General features: G+C 35.3%; 1 protein-coding gene across 2 annotated transcripts in view; it reads left to right on the top strand.

Moving 5' to 3' along the window:
* NCK1 (NCK adaptor protein 1) overlaps nt 1-16,328 on the top strand; it is a 74,795-nt gene extending 58,467 nt beyond the window's left edge. For both annotated transcript variants that reach the window (XM_015585801.2, XM_006907215.3), the window contains 2 exons: nt 11,560-12,272; nt 14,374-16,328. In XM_015585801.2, coding sequence (XP_015441287.1) covers nt 11,560-12,272; nt 14,374-14,568 — 908 coding nt within the window. In that variant the 3' untranslated portion in view covers nt 14,569-16,328. The remainder of the gene's footprint in view (nt 1-11,559; nt 12,273-14,373) is intronic.
* The last annotated feature ends 4,499 nt before the right edge of the window (nt 16,329-20,827 follow it).

The raw sequence follows: 20,827 nt of genomic DNA, 5'->3' as shown, positions 1-20,827 counted from the left end.
AAGTCCACATTTGTATTTATTATGCTTTGCAGCTTAAAAGTAGAGACAGGCTATTCACCCACCTATTCCCTGAATGTACTTAAAAAATAGAGGAAACAGTATATCTGCTCCTTGTGTGATACCCTTTAAAACAAAAAATGCACAATGTTTTAGATAAAACAGAATAATCAAAACCAATAATTTATCTTATTTCATGTAGATGAACAGATAATACAAAAATTGAAATTAAGACCTGTAATGGAAAGAACACCATATATTCGTATTTAGAATTCCTTAGTTCTGCTTCCATATACCAGTTATTAGCCATGTGGCCAAGGGTACATTACTAAACTTTCCGGATTTCCTATACCTTATTTATAAATGAAAGAGTTGGGCAAGACCATATGACCCTGGAAAGTCCCTTTGAACTCTAAAAGTCTTATACGCCTGATAAACAACTGATCAGTTACATGTGCCATAGAAATGGGAAATGGGGGGAATCCATGAGAGAGAAACTGGTTTTGAAGAACTATGACCATAAGAACAGAATTATAGTTCCCTAAAGAAAGAAAAATACTTTCTTTGACCTCATTCTATTGAACATTTATTTACTCAGTGATTTAGATGGAGGAAAAATGACATGCTTAACATAAAGAAGACCTAACACTGGAAGAATAACAAATACTTTAGGTTCAGAAATATATCTGAAGGCTAAAATCTGATATAGAAATAAACAAGATGATTAGGGACGTTAATTAAAAATTCTACATTAAGTTTTTAAAAGGAGTTGAAAAAAATTGCTGAGAATCTGGCTTGCCAGCAGTTTACATAAGTAAAAAGATTTAGTAAGAACTGCTGTAATAATGTAGATGATAAAAAAAATCTCAGCATAGTTCATAATGTCATGGATTCAAATTTATGGGGTACTCAGGTGAAAGGATGCAATAGCTTCTTTAAGTATTTGCTGGCCAAATAAAACATGGCATAGTTTATCTGCTTTGGATAGATGTACTTTAACAATGATATTGAAAAACTCAGATGCTTCTAAATACTAGCATGCAGTAGTATATCAAGGATTTGAAAACCAGGTTACATAAGGAATAGGTATGGGTATAACGATTGACCTTAAGAAGAGGACAACTATCATGTGAAGATGGAGTATTCACAGTGCTTATTTTGAGGAGTTAATAATACATTGTTTTAGTCCAGAAACAGTGCTGTAGGAAGAGAGAAGTAAGACCAGTGGTTGAGAGTGAGGGGAAGATTAGAAGCTGTACTAAGTAACACTTTTTTTTTTTTTTTTAAACAAAGCTAACAATAAAAATGACTGCCTCACAGTTGTGCACATCTTCAGTGTTTAGGCCTGAGCATTTCTCTTCCAACCTTGGCCAGGTCCAGTTGTATAATGCTATAATAAATTTTTAAGTGTTTTTGAAAAAGTAAATGCCAGAAACATTAGGGGGTAGGAAAGTAATAACTGCCATTGATTAAATGCTTGTCATGTGCTATGCACTATACTGAATGCTTTACATATAAACTTTAAAAAAAATTTTATAAAAACTTTATTTCATTTCACAAGCAAGAAAACTGGAGTTTAAAGAAGATTGAATAACTCGACCAACATTAAATTAACCAGTTAAGTAGCAGAACTAAAATTTAAATTTAGGGTCTATTTTGTTAGAGTTTTCTTAGTGTACCCATTATGACTGAATAGTAGAGAAAGAATGAGAGTCAAATAAGCAATGAATTAGAAAGATTTAATGCAAAAAGGACTAATTGGGATTAGGAGGATTGTAGTGAACTAACTGAAGTTGGGAAAAATTTAGAAAAAAATACATTGACCTGAGGGAGTCGTCTGCTTGTTGTAGAATGATCTAATTGTTGCTGATTATAACATAATTGAGAAATTAAGAGATACTAATGTTTTATATTTGTATAATTTTATAAAATACTTTTGCATCAACTCTCATTGATAGGAGGTTACGAGGACCATTTTTAGCAATAGAAACAAATGACAATAAATATTTCCTTTCAGGGGAATTATAAGCAGGGTAAAAAAAAGCTAGTTATTGATTATGCATGCATTTGTCAGTCATTTACATGAAAAACAGTAATAGAACACTTAATATGACCAGGTTCTGGGAATAGATAGGTGATTAAAAACATGTTTGATCTCAAGAAAGCAAATATTGGTGTGTTGAGCATAAAGGAGGAATACATCACTTATTTTGGGAAGAGATAGGGAAATCTTTAGAGAGAAGATAACATGACTGAGTCTTGAAGAATAAGGATGGTGAGTGTTTTAGGGCATAAAAATATCATTTGCATAAGGCTCAAAGCCTTGAAAAGGCATGGGATTTTTGGTAACAGCTTGTATGGCTGTAGCATTAGTTTAACAGGTATGAGGTTGAAGACATGCTCACAAGAGAGATCACAGAAGGCTTTGCGTTATATAGAAAACAAATATTTTGAGTTTATGTTCTTTTGATGAAATATTTCTGGCTTCTAAGATTAAAGTAGGGTTTTTTTGTTGTTTTTTGTTTTTTGTGTGTTTTTGGTGTTTTCCCATGTGGGACTTTAATTGTTGGGTTTCTCCAGAAATTCCTCATTCTTTTTTTTGACAGTGTATAATTGTATATATTGTGTATGAAGTCTTGGCGATTATCTTCTTCAGAATTAAAAATGTCATTTCATACAAGCTTTTTTTTTTTTTTTCCAGTTTAAAATTTTGTATTTGCTTTTATTAGTATTTAGTTTTAATCGATTTAACCAACAGTTATTGCTGTGTACATAGTTCAAAGTATAGAAAATGCAAAAGACCAGTGGGACAGAATGCTCTTCTCTAGGAGCCTTATATTCTAATAGAGGTGCTTAAAAGACAAACAGGAAATGCTATCATACGAGGACCTCAGAAGTACAAGGTGTTAGGTTGCTTAAAAAAAGGAGAGTGTACCTTCGAAACTAAGCAGGGTCGGGCCTGGTTAGTACTTGGATAGGAGACCACTTAGGAAGACCAGGTGCTGTAGGCGTAAAAAATAAAAAAAATAAGGGATCATAAGGTGACAAGATCCTTGCAATCTGTGAGGTCAACCAAGGGTTGCCTTGCCTTAAAAAAAAAAAAAAAAAAAGTGTACATATCATGGGGGTTGAGGGTGGGAAATGAAGGATGTTGAGAAACATGGAGTGGGAAGATGGATAAAATAATAAAGTTATTTGAAATGTCACTTCTTGAATGGGTAGATTTTTGAGAGGTAGAAGTTTTAACAGAGTTTTGGGAAGAAACTAGCAAACAAGGTAAACTAAGTCATGGAAGTGGAAATATCTATTTTGAGGAGTTAAGTGCCCCATTTTTATTAAAAATATAGCATAGTTTCAGTGCAGGACATTATAGAAAGGTGCTTTTGTTTAACATTTACTATATGTACTATATTACTTTACATTAATTTATTCAGTTTTTACAACACTCTCATGGTAAGTGGTGTTTTCTCCATTTCTAAGCTCAGAAACATGCAGTAGCTTGCTTGAGATTCAAGTTAGTAAGTGATATAGCTGGAATTTGAACCCAGAGTCTGATTCAAGGTCTGTGCAGTTTTCCATAGTCCATACGATAAGCCTAGAAAAGAAGACTGAGGACATTCTAAAGAGGGCTGTAAATTCTAAGCAGATTATTTCTCTTAATTTGATAGGCAGTGAAGAGCTACTGTTGGCTCTTGAACAGTAGTGTCATGTAATTGCAGCTGTATTTATAAGAAGATTGGACTGGATGATATGGATGATGGGTTGAAGTGGGACAGGTTGGATCAGTAAGGAAACTAGTTTAAAGAGAGTATTGAAGGCTCAAGCACAATATTATAGGCCTGACCTCAAGTGAGTGAATAGTGGGAATGGGAAGTCTTGGCAGAAAGGATATGCTGATTCTTAAGGATTTGATTTTAGGGGGAAAAAATTATGAGAGAAAATTTATATACAATTAACTATTTTAAAGTGTATAATTCAGTGGTACTTAGTACATTAACAATGATGTGCAACCATCACATCTGTCTAATTCCAGACCATTTTCATTACCCCAAAGGAAACCCATTCCTGTTAAGCAGTCAGTTACTCTCTGTTATCCATTTCCTTCATCCCTAATCTTCCTGTCTATGTAGATTTACCTATTCTGGCTATTTCACACTAATGGAATTATACAATATGTGACCTTTTGTATCTGGGGGGTGTGTGTGTGTGTGTGTGTGTGTGTGTTTGTGTGTTTTCACTTAGCTTTTTTTTTTTTAGATTCATTCATGTTATATAGCACATGTCACCATTTCATCCCTTTTATGGCAGATATGTTACATTATATGAATATATCACTTTGTCCATTCATATATTGATGGACATTTGTGTTGTTTCTGCCTTTGGTTTTTGTGAATAGTGAGTCTGTGAACATTTATGTACAAATACTTATTCGAATACCTTTTTTTTAGTTTTGTGGGGTATATACCTAGGAGTAGAATTTCTGTATCATATGATAACTCTGTGTTTAACATTTTGAAAAACCATCAAACTGTTTCCCACAGCAGTTGGACCATTTTACATTTTGACTAGCAGTGTAAGAAGAGTTACAATTTCTTCATATCCTCACCAATACTTGTTAATTTTCTTTTTTTTTGGTTTGGTTTGGTTTTATTATAGCCATCCTGCTAGTGATATTTCATTGTGGTTTTGATTTGCATTTCTCAAATGACTAATGATGTTGAACATCCTTTCGTGTGTTTTTTGAGCATTTGTATATCTTCATTGGAGAAATGTTTATTCAAGACATTTGCCTCTTTTTGAAATAGGATATTTTTCTTTCTCTTGTGTTCTGAGAGTTTTTTTTAATATGTTCTGGATATGTATGTATTCTTATAAGGATTATGATTTGCAGATATTCTTTCCTAATTCTGTAGGTCGTCTTCACTTTCTTGATAGTGTCCTCTGCACAAATTTTTTTTTATTTTAGTAAAGTACAATTTATCTCATTTTTCTTTTTTTTTTTTTGCTTGCTTGCTTTTGGTGTCACATCTTAAGAATTCATTGCCTTATCCAAAGTCGTGAAGACTTTGTTTTCCTCTGAGAGTTTTCAAGTTTTAACTCATATTTTGGTCATTGATCCCTTTTGAGTTAATTTTTATGTGTATTGTGAAATAGGAGTCCAACTTCATTCTTTTTCCATGTGGATATCCAGTTATCCAGGCACCATTTGTTGAAGAGACTGTTCTTTCCCCCATCAAATGGCCTTTGCATCCTTGTTGAAAATCATTTGACCGTAGTGTATGGATATATTTCAGGACTCTCAATTCTTCCATTGGTCTATATGTCTGTCTTTTTATGCCAGTACCACACTGTTTTGATTACTATAGCTTTGTAAGTAAGCTTTGAAATTGGGAAGTGTGAGTCCATCAACTTTGTTTTGCTTTTTCAAGAATGTTTTGGCTCTTTGTGGATCCCTTGAAATTCAATATGAATTTTAGGATCAGCTTTTCCATTTCTGCAAAAATATGGGTTTTGGACCTTTGGTAAGGATTGCATTAACTCTGTGGATCACTTTGGATAGGATTGCCATTTAAAACTCTTGTCTTTAAATCTATCAATACAGAATGTCTTTCCATTTATTTAGATCTTCTTTAATTTCTTTCAGTAATATTTTGTAGTGTTCAGTGTGCAAGTCTTGCACCTTCTTGATTAAATTTCTATATATTTTATTCTTAATGCTATTATAAATAGAATTGTTAATTTTCTCTCAGATTGTTCATTGCTAGTGCATGGAAATACAACTGATTTTTATGTGTTGATTTTATATCTTGCAATTTTGCTAAATTCATTTATTCCAACTTTTTTTGTGGGTTCTTTAGGATTTTCTCTACACGAAGTCATGTCATCTATGATTAAAGATTATTCCTTTCCACTAAAGGAAAGGAAATTGTGTTAAGGAAATTCCCTTCTAGTCCAATCATGTTGACTCTTTTTATTATGAAAAGGTGTTAGATTTTGTCCAGTGTTTTTTCTGCATCAGTTGAGATGATCATGTGGTTTTTTTCCCCCACTTCATTTTGATAATGTGGAATATAATATTGATTTTCATATGTTCGACCACCCTTATATTCCTGGGACCAATCTCACTTGGTCATGATGTACAATTCTGTTAATATGCTGCTATATTCAATTTGCTAGTATAGGTGATCCTTATTTTCTGCAGATTCCATATAGTGAATTTGCCTGCTTGCTAAAACTTATTTAATTTGTAAGCCCCAAGTCGATACTTGTAGACATGTGCAGAGTATCAAAATATTTGAGTTGCCCAATGTACATGTTGCCAGCTGAGGTTGAACAAGATAATGCTCTATTTCTCGTTTCAGCTCTCATACTGTAAATAGATGTCATTTTCACAGTCTGTTTATTTACTGCCATGTTTTGTTTTGGGCTTTTTGTTTTTTGTGTGTGGTTTTGTTTTGTTTTTTGGGTTTTTTGTTTGTTTGTTTGTTTTTGCATATTTGTGCTTTTTTGGGGAATAATTTTTTTGTTTAAATGGCCCCTAAGCCTAGTGTTGAAGTGTTCTCTAGAGTTACTAAGCTCAAAAACAAAAAGAAACTGATTTGCTTTACAGAAAAAATACATGCGTTAGGTAAGCTTTACTCAGACATAAGTTAGTGATGGTGGCCATGAGTTCAATGACAATGAATCAACAATTTATATAAAGTGTTTTTAAAAAAGAAACTCATGTAAGACAAGGTTATGTATTGATTGGTAGATAAAAATGTTGTGAACAGAGGCTTGTAGGACCTAACCCTGTATTTCCTCTAAGAGCCAGAGGTTCAGTATTTGCTAATTCAGTTACTCATGGTGACTTTATAGAACACAATTTCTTTTTTAACCCATCACTTGTTTGAGTGTGCTGAGTAATTTTCACATTTTTAAATCCATTCATTCATTTGCTGCCATTTAATCCAGCCTTTTAATCCACTTATATTTAAAGTAATTACTATTACTTTACTATGAAGGCCTTCAGATATTTTGCTTCTTGTTTTCTGTGTGTCTGATACCGTTTTTCCCATCAATTCCTCTATTACTGCCTTCTTTTGTAATTGATTTTTTTCCCCCTGATTTACTATTTTGTTTCCCCTCTCATTTCTTTTTATATACTTTTTTTTTTTTAGTTTTTCCTTAGTGATTACCTTGGGGACTACAATTAATGACAATTAACATAACTACAATTAATATAAACTTTGCTTCAATAGTAGATAAAACTTTGCTTCTTTACAGTTCCATCTTTATACATTGTGTGCCCATTAACCTAGATTTGAAATTTTTGTTTCATACATTTGCAAAGTGGCTTTTATATTTATCAGTGGAGCTACCTTTACCGTTGTTCTTTATTTCCTCATGTAACTTTACATTACTGTTTGGTGTCCTTTCATTTAAGCATGGAAGACTCCCTTTAGCATTTATCTTACAGCATAGGTGTAGTATGACGAACTCTTTCAGTTTTTGTTTATCTGGGAGTGTCTTAATTTTTTCTTCAGTTTCGAAGGATAGTTTTGATAGATATAGAATTTTTTATTGTTTTTTCTTTCAGATTCTATACCCTGTCTAGGGTTTGTTGCTTCTTATGGCGGGTTGTTTTTGCTTGTTTAGTGACTTTTAAACTATTTTTTTATAAAATCTGTATTCTTTGTCACGTGTGGCCACTGAAGTATGATCCGTTTGCTTACTGGTCAACTAGTGTTTTGACAGTTCTCTTAAGCATCTGGAACCAAAAGAAAAAGAAAAAAATACTCTTCTAACTCTTAACCAGACTATTTATAACTCTGCCTTAGCCATCACTTACTGAGTCTTCAGAGCCTAAAGAGCAACCATAAGTGAAAGCTTAGGGTCTTTTAGGACTTTACTAAGCATATGTCCAGTCCTAGCGATGTGTATAGCATTCTTGATTCTCTGTTATACACAGGAGTTTTTAAAAGCCCTTATCACCCTATGTATATCTTATCACAAACTCTTCCTTCCTGGGGTTTTCAATATGTCTGTTACTTGTCCTAATTGCTGTCCCTTGCCCTAAGCTACTGCATCAATTAAATGATTTCAGCTAAAGACACTCTAACCCTGGGAATATTCCAAGTTGGGTGAAACCAGGGCAAGCCATTGTGCTGGTCCTTCAAGTAGCTGCCAGATAGGTTGAAACCCACAATCATAATTCTTCAAGAATAAGATCTGTGTTGCTCCTTTTGGCATTAGGAGTACAGGTTGATATCCTCACTTCCACCAGGATGTAAGAGATGGTAGGCAGGCAACTTAAAATGCCACAGCGCTTTCTTACTACAAAGCGGCAGCTTCTTCACTAAGCCTTGCCCTAGTTTTTGTAAGTTTTTTACTAGATTCCAGAGTTCTGCAAAAGTTGATTCTGACTATTATTTGTCAGCTCATTAATTACTTTTTTGGAAGGATGGAGGCCTTGAGTTCTCTCTTCTGCAGAAATCCCTAATGTGGGGATTTTTCAACATGATGATACCATTAATCAGAAAAAAGGAAATTGGGAGGGAGGAGGTTGGTTTATGGATGTTTTATTTGGACATAGGTGTTTGTATTTGAGGTGCTATGGTACAATCTGTAGATGTCTAGTAAAAACTGGAGTTGTAGTGCTTGAATTCCAGAAAGAGCCTAGTGCTGCAAAGAGACCTTAAAACCTTCTATATAGAAATTATAGAAAATGAAGGTATATGATTTCCTTGAAGTAGAGGACAAGTCCAAGCATGGTATCTTGAGAAACACTTTTAGCTAAGGAATCCTTCACTTATTCATTCAGTAAACATTCACTTTGTTCCTACTAGTGTAGATACTGCTAAGCACTGGACAAACAAGATAATGAGATCTAATTTATTGTCCTTAGGAAGCTCATTCTCTTCTTAAGGAGTTAGACAATTAAAACAAATAAAATACAATTTTATAACAAGGTATAGAGGAGCCCAAACAGAGATACCAGGAATATTTAAACAGGTCAGTAGGCAAAACAGGAGACTCTCAGGAGAAAATGATGGAGAAAGTAATCCTTGATCTTGGTTGCTGCGTAGAGTTTGAGTACTCTAAAAGGAACTGATTGGCAGTAAAGACATGACATAGCTTTATAATAATGGTTTTAATTGAGTAGTTTTAGTAGAATGGTAGAGATAGGTGACCAGATTATAAGTGTTAGGAGTGAGTGAGTGATGAAAAGTTGAAGGATAAAAGATAGACGACTTTTTAAATAATGGCATAGTTTACAAGTAGTAGCAGAATTGAAGTAATTTTATTTGAGAATAGAAGCAATCTGAGTGTGTTTTTAGAAACAGGAGAGACTGAGTAAGAGGGAAACGAGGATGGCCAAGAGTTTCAAAGGAGGCAGGAAAGATGGTAGCAAGAACCCAGAAGGGATTCCGGTCAAGATGGCATGGAAGTAGATGCTGTGCTTGCCTCCTCTCATGACCACATCAAAATTACAGTGAAACTACAGAACCTTCACTGGGAGTCACCTGAGGTCTGGCTGAACAAAAGTCCTACAATTGGGGACATACATAAGAGGTCACCCCAAGACTGATAGGAAGAGGAGAGATGCGAAACAAACCAGTCCCACAACCACGTGTGGCAATCAAGAATCAGGAGGGTTATCATGGCTCTAGAGTACCCCACTTCGAGGAGTGAGGGGTCCTAGATCCACACTAGGCTCCCGAGCCCAGGGTTCCAGTGCCAGGAAGAGAAGTCTCCACAATCTCTGACTGTAAAAACCAGGGGAGATTGTGGCTGAAAGAGACAGGACTGCAGGAGTAGCAGACATTCCTCTTAAAGAGCCTGCACATGTATGGACCTTCTGAGTGACATACTCAACTTGCTCTGAGCTCCAGCACTGGGGCAGTTGCTCAAAGAGTGCTAGGGACACATGGGGAGGAACAGTTATCTGGCTTCAGAGTGAGGGTTGGAAGGGTGGCTTTCTCTCCGACAGAAGTGCAGGCACTATCTGTTGTTCTTTTGTTGAGCCCTTCCCACTCCCAACATGCAAATGCAGGTGGCCACCGTACCTGAGTCTCCATTAGCCTGGTTAACACAGGTGGCTCCGCCAAGATGATTCCCTGAGACCCCACCTCTCCCAACTTGCAGGCCAACCCAAACTGCCTCCAGCGGTTTTTTCCATACAAATGACCTGTCTTGGCTCATGCTGTGGACTTTACTAAAATCTCTTAAAGGCTCACAGTAATACCCAAAGAAGCAGCAACCGATCTTGGTGTGCCCTGAACCTCTTGCTGAGCAGCCCCAAGCCTGGCACTAGCAACAGCTGGCCTTGGTTCCTGGTGTGGCCTTTTGAGTCACCTGTAAAGCCTAGCATAGGTGGCAGCTATCTGCAAATTGCTTGGTGACTCTTACCATGTGGCCTTAGAAGTACACAGGCTATGGCTGAACTTGGTCTACACCTGGGCCCCTCCCAGGAGGCCCTTGGCCTGGCACACTCAGTGACCTCTCTTGACCAGTGTAGGAGCTGGAGTACCACCCAGGACTGCATCACTTTGTAAGTTATGTAAATGTCTAATCACTGTGTTGTACACCTGAAACTAATACAATATTGCATGCCAACTATAGTTCAAAAATAAAAAAATATTAAAAAAAAAAAAACCCTGAAGGATCAGTGCTTACAGAGTTGGGTGAAGAAAAAGAGTGAGGTAATGAGCCTTTTGAGAGTGAGAAGGTATTTGAGAAGTTTTACCGAGGAATGCCTCAGTTTTCTCGATAAAAGTAGAACACAAAGTCTCGTGCTAAGAAATGAGCAGCAGTGGGGAAAAAAAAGAAAGAAATGAGCAGTGGTGAAAAGGCTCATTGATGTAGCATACATTTGTGATGATAGTACCATATGGTGATTTTCTCATTTCTTTCAACAAATATATATTAAGCATCTACCGTGTGAGATTCTTGGAATTACATGCATGAACACAGACAAAATCCCTGTCCTTGTGGAGCTACATGTGAATGGAGTGAGAGGAGGCAAGCAAGTAAATAATATATTATTTTAAAATAAACATATGAGGTAATAGAACAGCCTGGGTCTTGGAACTTAGCATAGCTACAATTTTATGTTGCATATCAAGTTGTAATTTAAGTTATTGTTTTATTTCTATACAGCTAATTGTAGAATTTAGGCAAAAAAAGTAAGACAAAAAGAATATAGGTTTGGTAGAGCCTTTATGTAATTAGATTGTAGCTATGAGAGAAGTCTGTATTTACATTTAAAATTAATTTAGGACAACTTTATAATTATGTTATGCAGTTATTTCAGTGCCTTTGACTAAAAAGATGAGAAGGTAAACTGTCATATAAGTGTTCGGTTTTGAAAAGAATTTGTGAAGGGGTTGATTGAAAGATAAAAATTTCCAGTTATAAAATAAATAAGTCATGGAGATGTTAAAAAAAATTATTATCTATGTTTAAAGTGTTAAAAAAACTACAGAGTTTTGAAGATCTTTTTTGGATAGTGAATAAGTTGGGGGTTTTTTTTGGTTATCATTTTGTGTTCTCTTCTCATTACTCCTTTTATTTAAACAGGCATTGGGAAAGTGAAAAGAAAACCTAGTGTGCCAGATTCTGCATCTCCTGCTGATGATAGCTTTGTTGACCCAGGAGAACGTCTCTATGACCTCAACATGCCTGCATATGTGAAATTTAACTACATGGCAGAGAGAGAGGACGAATTATCATTGATAAAAGGGACGAAGGTGATCGTCATGGAGAAATGCAGTGATGGGTGGTGGCGAGGTAGCTACAATGGACAAGTTGGATGGTTCCCTTCAAACTATGTAACTGAGGAAGGTGACAGCCCTTTGGGTGACCATGTGGGTTCTCTGTCAGAGAAATTAGCTGCAGTCGTCAATAACCTAAATACTGGGCAAGTGTTGCATGTGGTGCAGGCTCTTTACCCATTCAGCTCGTCCAATGATGAAGAACTTAATTTTGAGAAAGGAGATGTAATGGATGTTATTGAAAAACCTGAAAATGACCCTGAATGGTGGAAATGCAGGAAGATCAATGGAATGGTCGGTCTGGTGCCAAAAAACTATGTTACCATCATGCAGAATAATCCCTTAACCTCAGGTTTGGAACCCTCACCTCCACAGTGTGATTACATTAGGCCTTCACTCACTGGAAAGTTTGCTGGCAATCCTTGGTATTATGGGAAAGTCACCAGGCATCAAGCAGAAATGGCATTAAATGAAAGAGGGCACGAAGGTGATTTCCTCATTCGTGATAGTGAGTCTTCGGTAAGTTGGTTTTCAAAGGTAAATAGAAATAGAGCTCTGGGTATTAAAAAAATAAATAGAAAATTTGAGAGGCTTTACTAAAATTAACCAGGTAGTATGTTGGGATATAAGCATAAATGTTCTGAAGCTAAAGGCAATGCACTTTCCAACTGTATTTATTTTGAATAAAATATAGCCCTAGTGGGGAGATACTACACTGGATTTTTTGGCCTTGTCTAGTTCTGTTGGTTTTGCATTTCTGAAATATTTTCTGTTATGTTAAACTGAAAAACGGAGAAAATTTAACGCTGGCTTCTTCATTGAGAGTAGAATAGTGCAGTAGACTAAACTGGGAAAACATTTCTTAAATTGCATTTTGGATGCACTGTCCTTATAAATGAAGGAAATCTCTAAATTTAAAAAATCGGTATTTAAGTTTCTTCATAAATTGGTTGTTTGGAAGTTGAAATATTTTTCTTACCTCGAAAAACTTTTTTAACACAGTATTTAAAATACATTTGCAATAAAATAAATTTTATTCTAATACTTATAAAACAATAAAACTATAACACCATAAAAATTGAATAAGAAGATAGTTATATGGGCTCTTTTGGGTACTGTCTATTTGATGATACTCATTTCCCTTAAAAAACGGCCTTTATTTTTCCTTGATAAAGGAAGAATGCTGTTTCCATTTTCAAATCATTATAAGTATTGGCTTTGTGTGTATTTAGTTATACAAAAGTGAATGTGTGATTGTACAAAAGGTTGAAGAAAAGTCAAGATTATCTTAGGTGATGCGAGTAGTAGGGGGGTGTGTGTGCGTGTGTGTATATGTGTGTGTGTGAGAGGGAGGGAGAAAAAGAGAGAGGAAAGAGCTTGAGATTAATTGAACTGCCAATGTATGTGAAGTTCAGGAAATCAGGCTTCTATATAATCCCTCAGGAAGAGCAGGTGGTTGGATTTGTTTTCTTTTACATGCCTGACCTGGCTCTGCTTTCCAGGACAAGCAGTGGGCAGAGGAGTTAGGAAGGGAGTGACCTTGGAGTGGGTGGTAAAGTAACTATAAGTATGGGATGTTTTGAAGAAGCCCACTGTTTAAAACTCTGGCGGTAATTGTACAAAAAGAGGCTTTTGGGTTAATACAGATTACTCAAAAAGAGTTAGGTTTAAAAAAGTCTGATTGGAGAAGTAGCTTAATTGCAGAATACTGTGTATTTTCTTATAAGTAATTGAGTATAGATGGTAGCCAAAATATACCATTATTTCTAGCAGTAGAATTTTTAAAGTAAAGGTCGTAGGCGTATTTTGTTTAATCTGCAGAATGTTTTTTAAACATTTGAATTTATTATCAATATTTAAATATTGGGAGATATAAAGATTCAGACATCAGATTCTCTTTTTAAAATAGGAAGACCTGTCATCATTGAGCCAGTGCGCCTACAAGGCAACAATCATAGCTAAGTGGTCACTTCCTTTAGACTAGGGCCTAAGCATAGCCCCTCGGGAAGCGTAGGTGGTTGATGATAGTGAAGAGTGGCACTGTAGTTCCCTCTGTATATCCACCCTGTCACTTGTTTACTTTTTTGTTTGTTTGTTTTTGGCCCCTTGTAGGCGTATGAGTTTATGACCTCATAAGTTTATATTAGTTCTCATTTTTGTGTCCTTCATCTTTGAGAATTCAGAATATTATCAGCTACTCTGTAATGACAACTACTGTTAGCTACTAATTTAAAATCAGTGGATGTCTTGGATTTTCTCATATGTTTCTCCAGTAGTCTGACTGGACAGAAAATAGCTGCTTCCCATGTTAAATTAAATGACTTGCTGTGGGTGTTAGGTAGAACACGCTAGTTAAGGGACTTTGGAGTATGACTGTTTGGGTTTGAATCCTGGCTCTTTTGTGACCTAGACAGTTGATCTTGAACAACTTAGCTTCTCTCAGCCTTGATTTTCTCAGCTGTAAAATGGATTTGTTTTTAGGCATAAAGGAGATAATCTGTTTAAATAATTTGGCATAGTAGTGCCTAGTATTTAATAAATGCTCACATTTAAGATGTTATTTAATATAAAATGTTAATGTCTTTCAGAATGTTTACCCTGAATGTTTTTTCTCTTTTAGCCAAATGATTTCTCAGTATCACTAAAAGCACAAGGGAAAAACAAGCATTTTAAAGTCCAACTAAAAGAGACTGTCTACTGCATTGGGCAGCGTAAATTCAGCACCATGGAAGAACTTGTAGAACATTACAAAAAGGCACCAATTTTTACAAGTGAACAAGGAGAAAAATTATATCTTATCAAGCATTTATCATGATACTGCTGACCAGAAATGACTGCTGCACAGCTCTAATTCATCATGTAATCGAGGACTGAGAAAATGTCAGTCCAGTCATGCTAGATTGGATATTGCTGTTCCTAACTCTATATGAGAATTGACTATAATACATAAGTATTTTTATTATAACTCATTCCATACCTATATACTACATATGCAAAACATCTGCATAGAGCAATTCCTTATCCTTAGTCTTCTGTTTTATTGTTTCCTTTGCTGTTTTTCTCTTTGCTTCTAATATTAAGGTTTATATTTTGAAAGAAAAATCTTTATATGGAAGAATTTCTTCATTGCCTTTCCTTTATTTCCTTGTAAGGGCACCATATTAGTCACTGCCTCAATGGTTTCTCTTCATATAAAATTATTATATCAATATATGGCATATGCTAAAATAAATTTCTTGGAGAGTGTTAATCTTTTCTGTGACTAAATAGCAATAATAAATGGAAAATTAGAAATTATATTGTATCTGCCACAAGCCATTGTAAATATCAAGTGTCTTGTGTCTGCCATTATTTTAAAAAATTCATTCATTGTCTTCACTGTAAAGCAAAACAAATGGGATGTAGATTAGAAAATATATCATACAATTTTAATTTACAACTGTTGGAAACAAAAATCTCCAAATTTCTAAGAATTTTTGGTGCTTCTCTCTCATCTGTTTATTCAAGAGGACAAAGCAGTCTGGGATATTTAGCTTTTCAATGGATGCTGTAGAATTATTTTTTTTTCTAGTGTTATTTTACCAAAGCATTATATATTAGGATATTTTATCTGTGCCAATGTGAAAAAAGCTATGGCCAAATTTTGGGGAAATTGGAGGCCAAGTGATTTCCCCTTTACCCCATCCCTAAATATCAGTAATTACTGGGCATAGTATTTCTACTATTTTCATTTCCTCCTTTCAGCTTTGAGTTTTATTGACTGGGACACTAAAATTTGTGTATACCTAAGGAAAAGGTGAGATGTGTTCATGGTTACAGAAAGTATTTTTTAAATCATATATTTTTGTAGGTGCTTCTATTATGTTTTTGTTTACCAAGCAGAAGTTTGGGTATATGGACGAGAGGCTGCTATAGAATATCGAATCTACTTCTGTAGGTCACAGAAGAAAACCAGTTGTATTTTTATGGTCATAGCTTTTCCTCCCATTATAAATTCTGGAGGTACAAATTTAAGCAAAGTAACCTTTTGTATTTTAATTGAAAATATTTACTAAAACTTAGTAAACAGTAAGAAGTCATAAATATCTTCTAAAATTTCCACAATGCAGCCTAGGCAATTGAATGTTTCTATCCTTAATGTTATAAACAGACATTAAATACACCAGAATTTCTGATGTTAAAATTGAAGTCATTTAATTCATGAGGTTTTATTTTAAATATATATTCTTTATTCTTTAAATCTTAAAATCATTTTAAAAGACATTGCCACTGGGTGGCAGCCCTGGCTTCTTGCACTAAGCTATAGGAGTCAGCAAATACAATTAAGACATTGATGTACAATTTTTCATCTTTATAATATCTGCTTTTAAAGCCTTTAAGTTTATATTCCATTATCCTTCTCAGTTCAATTCTCCTTTGTTTATTAAGATGATTGTTAGTAGATAAGTTTAATGGAAATGAAAGTCTTGTATACTTATCTTTTTTGCTGTAAAATCATTTGAATATAAATTGAAAAAAGTTTTAAAGTGGTTGTAAAATGACTAGGTAGTAAACATCTTTTTATTTAAGTTTAAACAAACCTTTGATGATAGTTTCTTTTCTCCACCTCTTTGGTTTTTCTCTCCAATCTTTAAAAATAGAGATTTTTGATTTTTTTTTAAAGGAGAAATTAATACTTTGTATAACAAACATGGACTATTTATATATAGCAAACCCCACCGAGCTGATGTTAAGAATTTTGAGAAAGTAGCTAGGATTGGACTAGCACTGGAAGTAGAATGCATATTTCTATGCCATTAGATTTTTGTGTTATTAGATTTATAATAACTAGAGAGTTTCCAGATAGCCCATGTGTGCCAATAATGTCTACTGTATGCTCTTCTTATTATGTGATGAAAACCTCACTGGGAACTACTTAATTCTGTACTTCAACATTTTATCAATTTTTTAAAAGTCTTAAACCAATCCTTATACCAATGGCTGTTTTTATAAGCATGAATTATTTAAATACACATAACACATCTAACTGTGCCCAGCCCACTTCTACAAATAACTTCTATAAAATCTTGGAAGTTTTCCAGAACTTTTAAAAAAATTTTCATAACTAAAAGCTATTATAGCTGTATCTGTTATATTTGGTCGTAAATATTTAGGGTTCAGCTGAATATATATATATAAAACATCTTCACTATACACAGTAACACAGGTACCTGGCACTATTAAAGACAGTGTATAAAGACAGATATATCACTGAACAATAAGAAAGTTAAGTGCAATCCATTGCCATTGCTGGAAGAATAAAAAGGCCTAGCAGATGAGCTGCTTGGGTTGTCAGAATAAGGTCATCCTTAAAGATATATGGCACATAAATTATCTCCAGCTTTAATGCTCTAATTCTATCATCTAATCCAGAGATTGCAAAGAAGCAGGGCCATTGTGTCTGTCAGGTACCTTTGTGAGAATAAAGAAAAAGCACCCCTCTGCCCCCACCCCCACCCAGCTTCAAGCCCAGCTCCTCTAGAAGTCTGAATTTTACCACCACCATTTGCAGCCTCCCCCTCCCTGCCATCTTGGCAAGGTGCCCTGTTCAGGGTACAGCCAAGTAGTTTTATCTATGCATTGCTTAAAGAAAGTAATTGTTAATATTTAAAAATTGAGGGATTTCACATAAAACTCATAGTTCTGGTTTCTCCTGAAAAATGAGAAGCTGACAGCACTGGAGATGAATTCTCACAGGTGACTATCATATAGAACACAGTGTGGATGGTCCCCTTATATTTACTAATACACATGGTATAATTAAATTCAGTGTGAAAAAAAGCCTTCCTAATCCTTATCCTCCTAGTTCACATCTCCAAATGCAGTTACTGTTGCTCCCTATTTTACCTGTAACATGGAGAGTTCAGTTTGGAATCTCGAAACTCATTTATCAGAAACACTTCAATGCAATGTCCAAATCAATAAATTAGGGATGTAGCATTACGGCATGCTTTAACACTTTAAAATTTTACAGGCATATAAGGGGGTCCTTTGTAGTTTGTATTTATGTAGATCTTTTAACTGTTTCCAAATGACTTCACAACTGTAGTCACTTTTGCCTTAAAAGATATTTGATAATGGGATAGATGACATCCTAATTTTATTTTCTGAATAGCATCCAGTGGACTCTAAAAAATGCCACATTACTGCTTCTGAGGAAACCCATCATTTGATTCTATTGCAAGGCAAGATAGGAAACTCTTCTTCTGATAAGCTGCTTCTATTGATTTAGCAAGTTTATATGACTCAACACTTACAGAACAAGCTTACTATGCATACGACACGCCCTAATTTCTTGCTGTTACATGACCTAAACGAGGGGGCTGAGGAGCCAAAATATATTTTTCTAGTTTCTAACGATGTGTTCTTTTGACTTGAAAGTATATACAGTTTGCTGAGACTTTTTGTTTAATGAGTAGCACCTAAAGTTTTGAAGAGCAGAAGTTTTTCAGTTATATAATTGGCCATGTTCACAGAGGTAAATGTTTTAAACCAAAGTGGGCTTTTGAGAATATGCCAGCCTGAGCACTTTCATTATCTCGGATATTTCACAATTGGTCAGATTCCTGTAGTTGCTAACACAATTTTTAACCTGCTGGACTGCCTGATTTTTAAATGTTTTCACTCACATTACCTTTACAGCTCATGGGAAAGCTAGTCTCAGTATTTTAGAATAATGTTTCAAATTTTATTTGTAGTTATAACTACAGAAGGCAAAAATACGCAGTACTCGATATTCTTTCTATGTTTTCTTGTACCTCATAGAATGACAATGACTTTCAAATATGAAAACAAACAAATGAAAATAGACATCTAAGGTAGTTAAGGTGTTTAGTTGACTAAATAAATCTTTGGGCTCAGAGAATTTATATCTTAGACCATGTATAAAATTTGCAGATAGCCTTTGGGAAATTATGCAGACAAGTGGATTCCTGAATAAGACCGAAGTGACTATTTTAGGCTAAACACAGGAATGGTCATTAAATTGATACTTTTGAGCCCCTATGGAAGAAATGAGTAATCCTTGAATGTCTTTTCTAGGAGCAAATAATGCCAAACACATTTACTCGTTTGATATGTTTTCTAGATTACAGATAAAGGGATGTTATAGAAAACAAATGTTGATTTCATTAGGACATATGCTAATCACTTGGTGTCAAGATGAAAAAATATTTTTTGAATTGTTCTGTGTGCATGATTGTATTTAAATAGCTTTTAGAGATATTTGTCCATCAACCAACCAGCTCCCTTCAAGTATTCGATTGCTCCAGGTGCCAGACTGTTCTAACCTAACAAATGGTAGTGAAGAAAACGAACAAAGTTGTCCAAAAGCTGTTATTAAACATATTTCTAGTGATGTAATGCCTAATGGGGAAGTGCTCTGAAGAAAAAATAGTGCGGGTTGAAGAGTTTGGAGAGTGAGGGTGTTAATTTATGTAAAATGATGAAAAGAGGCCTCGGATAAAATTGACCTTTGAGCATATTGTATGCTCCACTTAATAGAATTACCGAGGACTAGGATTAAACCAGTGGTTGAATGAAAATACAGCAACCAAAATCATTTGAAAATTATGTTAAGTAAGATCTTCAGTATTATAGAGCATTATTTCTGATTTTCAAATTTTAAGTTGAATGAAATGGTATTTGTTTTATTTAAATGTGGAAATTTTAACTAGAAAGGGCTATTCTGAATAAAGCCTGATTCTCCATCCTAAGAGTTGTCAGGGAATGTCACATAGAAAAAAAACATAACTATAAGAAGGAGGACAGTTTGACAGACGTAAGGGTTTTAATGGATCACACTCTATGGAAAGAACTGAGATTAAGGGAAGTTTAATACCTGATGCTCTGCACTGGAGGCCAGGTAATAAACTAGGGAGGAAATTAAGAAACTATAAAGTATGTTCTGGAGGTGATAAAGGGCTGCTAGAACCCTGAAAACTGGAGCTTGAAAATGTGTGAAAATTATATCTGGAACAGACTCAGTGGAAGCGGCAGTAAGAAGAATCTAAGACAAGGGGAATCCCACTGCTTAAATTCTCATATTACAAAAAATACGTAAGATAGTAGGTTATACCTAAATGTCAGATGTGCTAAAACAGGACATAGTTAGGAATCTTGGTAAAGGGCAAGGAAGGGTTATTGGAATGGAGTGATTGATCATGTAGTGTGCGCTAGAACTACAGGACCTATTCTGCATTTGCACAACTCTTAATTAGAGTGCTTCAAATTTTGTGCCCTTGTGCTTTCCTTGCTTCATTCTAATCCCAGCCATATGAGTCTCAGAGGGCTCTCTTTGGCCATCAAACTTATCCCTCCCCACTGCCTCTTTACCTTTCCATAAAAATCTTTCATCTTGCTTTTCCTTACGCAATTCAATATAAAATATTTAAGCGGCAAATAGTGAACTAGGAAAAAAATTGCTGTTTCTAGACTACTTGCTTATTAATAGGAAATATATTTGTTTTTCAGAAGTTCATATTCAGACATAGAGATGATCCGTCAACTCTGGAAGGCAGGGGAAGTTAACCTGAGAAGTGCAGGCAATAGGTTAGAGGATAGTTTGTTGCTGGCATGTTGTACAGACAACCATGGATCACAACCAAGTGATGAGAAGGTACAGAAAGAAGTACCTCAAAGCCAGAAGAGAGAATATCAGAGTTGGGAATTCCAGGCAAAGGTATACACTAGCAGATGAGGCACAGCCCTCCCGAAGTCTTCACCCAATGGCATGGCCCATGCAGAGGTGGGTGTCTGAGTTCCTTGTTGAGTCAGAAACCAGACATGAGGGACTGTCATGCAAAAGCTATGATGGTAGGCAGGTAGCATTACCTTTCAGTGCTCCTTGAGGTGTGCGGAGCCCAGGACAGAGACTCTCCTTGCAGTGGCTTGTGAAGGATTGATAGGCAGCAGGGTAGTGCTAGGCAGGAGGATCCTGACAGGGACCCAAAGCCAGGTAGACTTATCAAGACCCCAGGGCTTGGTGAACACTCTCTCCCCGACAGCATAACTGAACGAATCTTGTTCTTTCTCCC

The sequence above is a fragment of the Pteropus alecto genome, unplaced genomic scaffold, assembly GCF_000325575.1.
Source record: "Pteropus alecto unplaced genomic scaffold, ASM32557v1 scaffold92, whole genome shotgun sequence".
Lineage (NCBI taxonomy): Eukaryota > Metazoa > Chordata > Mammalia > Chiroptera > Pteropodidae > Pteropus > Pteropus alecto.
Note: the sequence above shows the minus strand (reverse complement) of the source record. Positions and strands in the feature narration are given on the sequence as shown.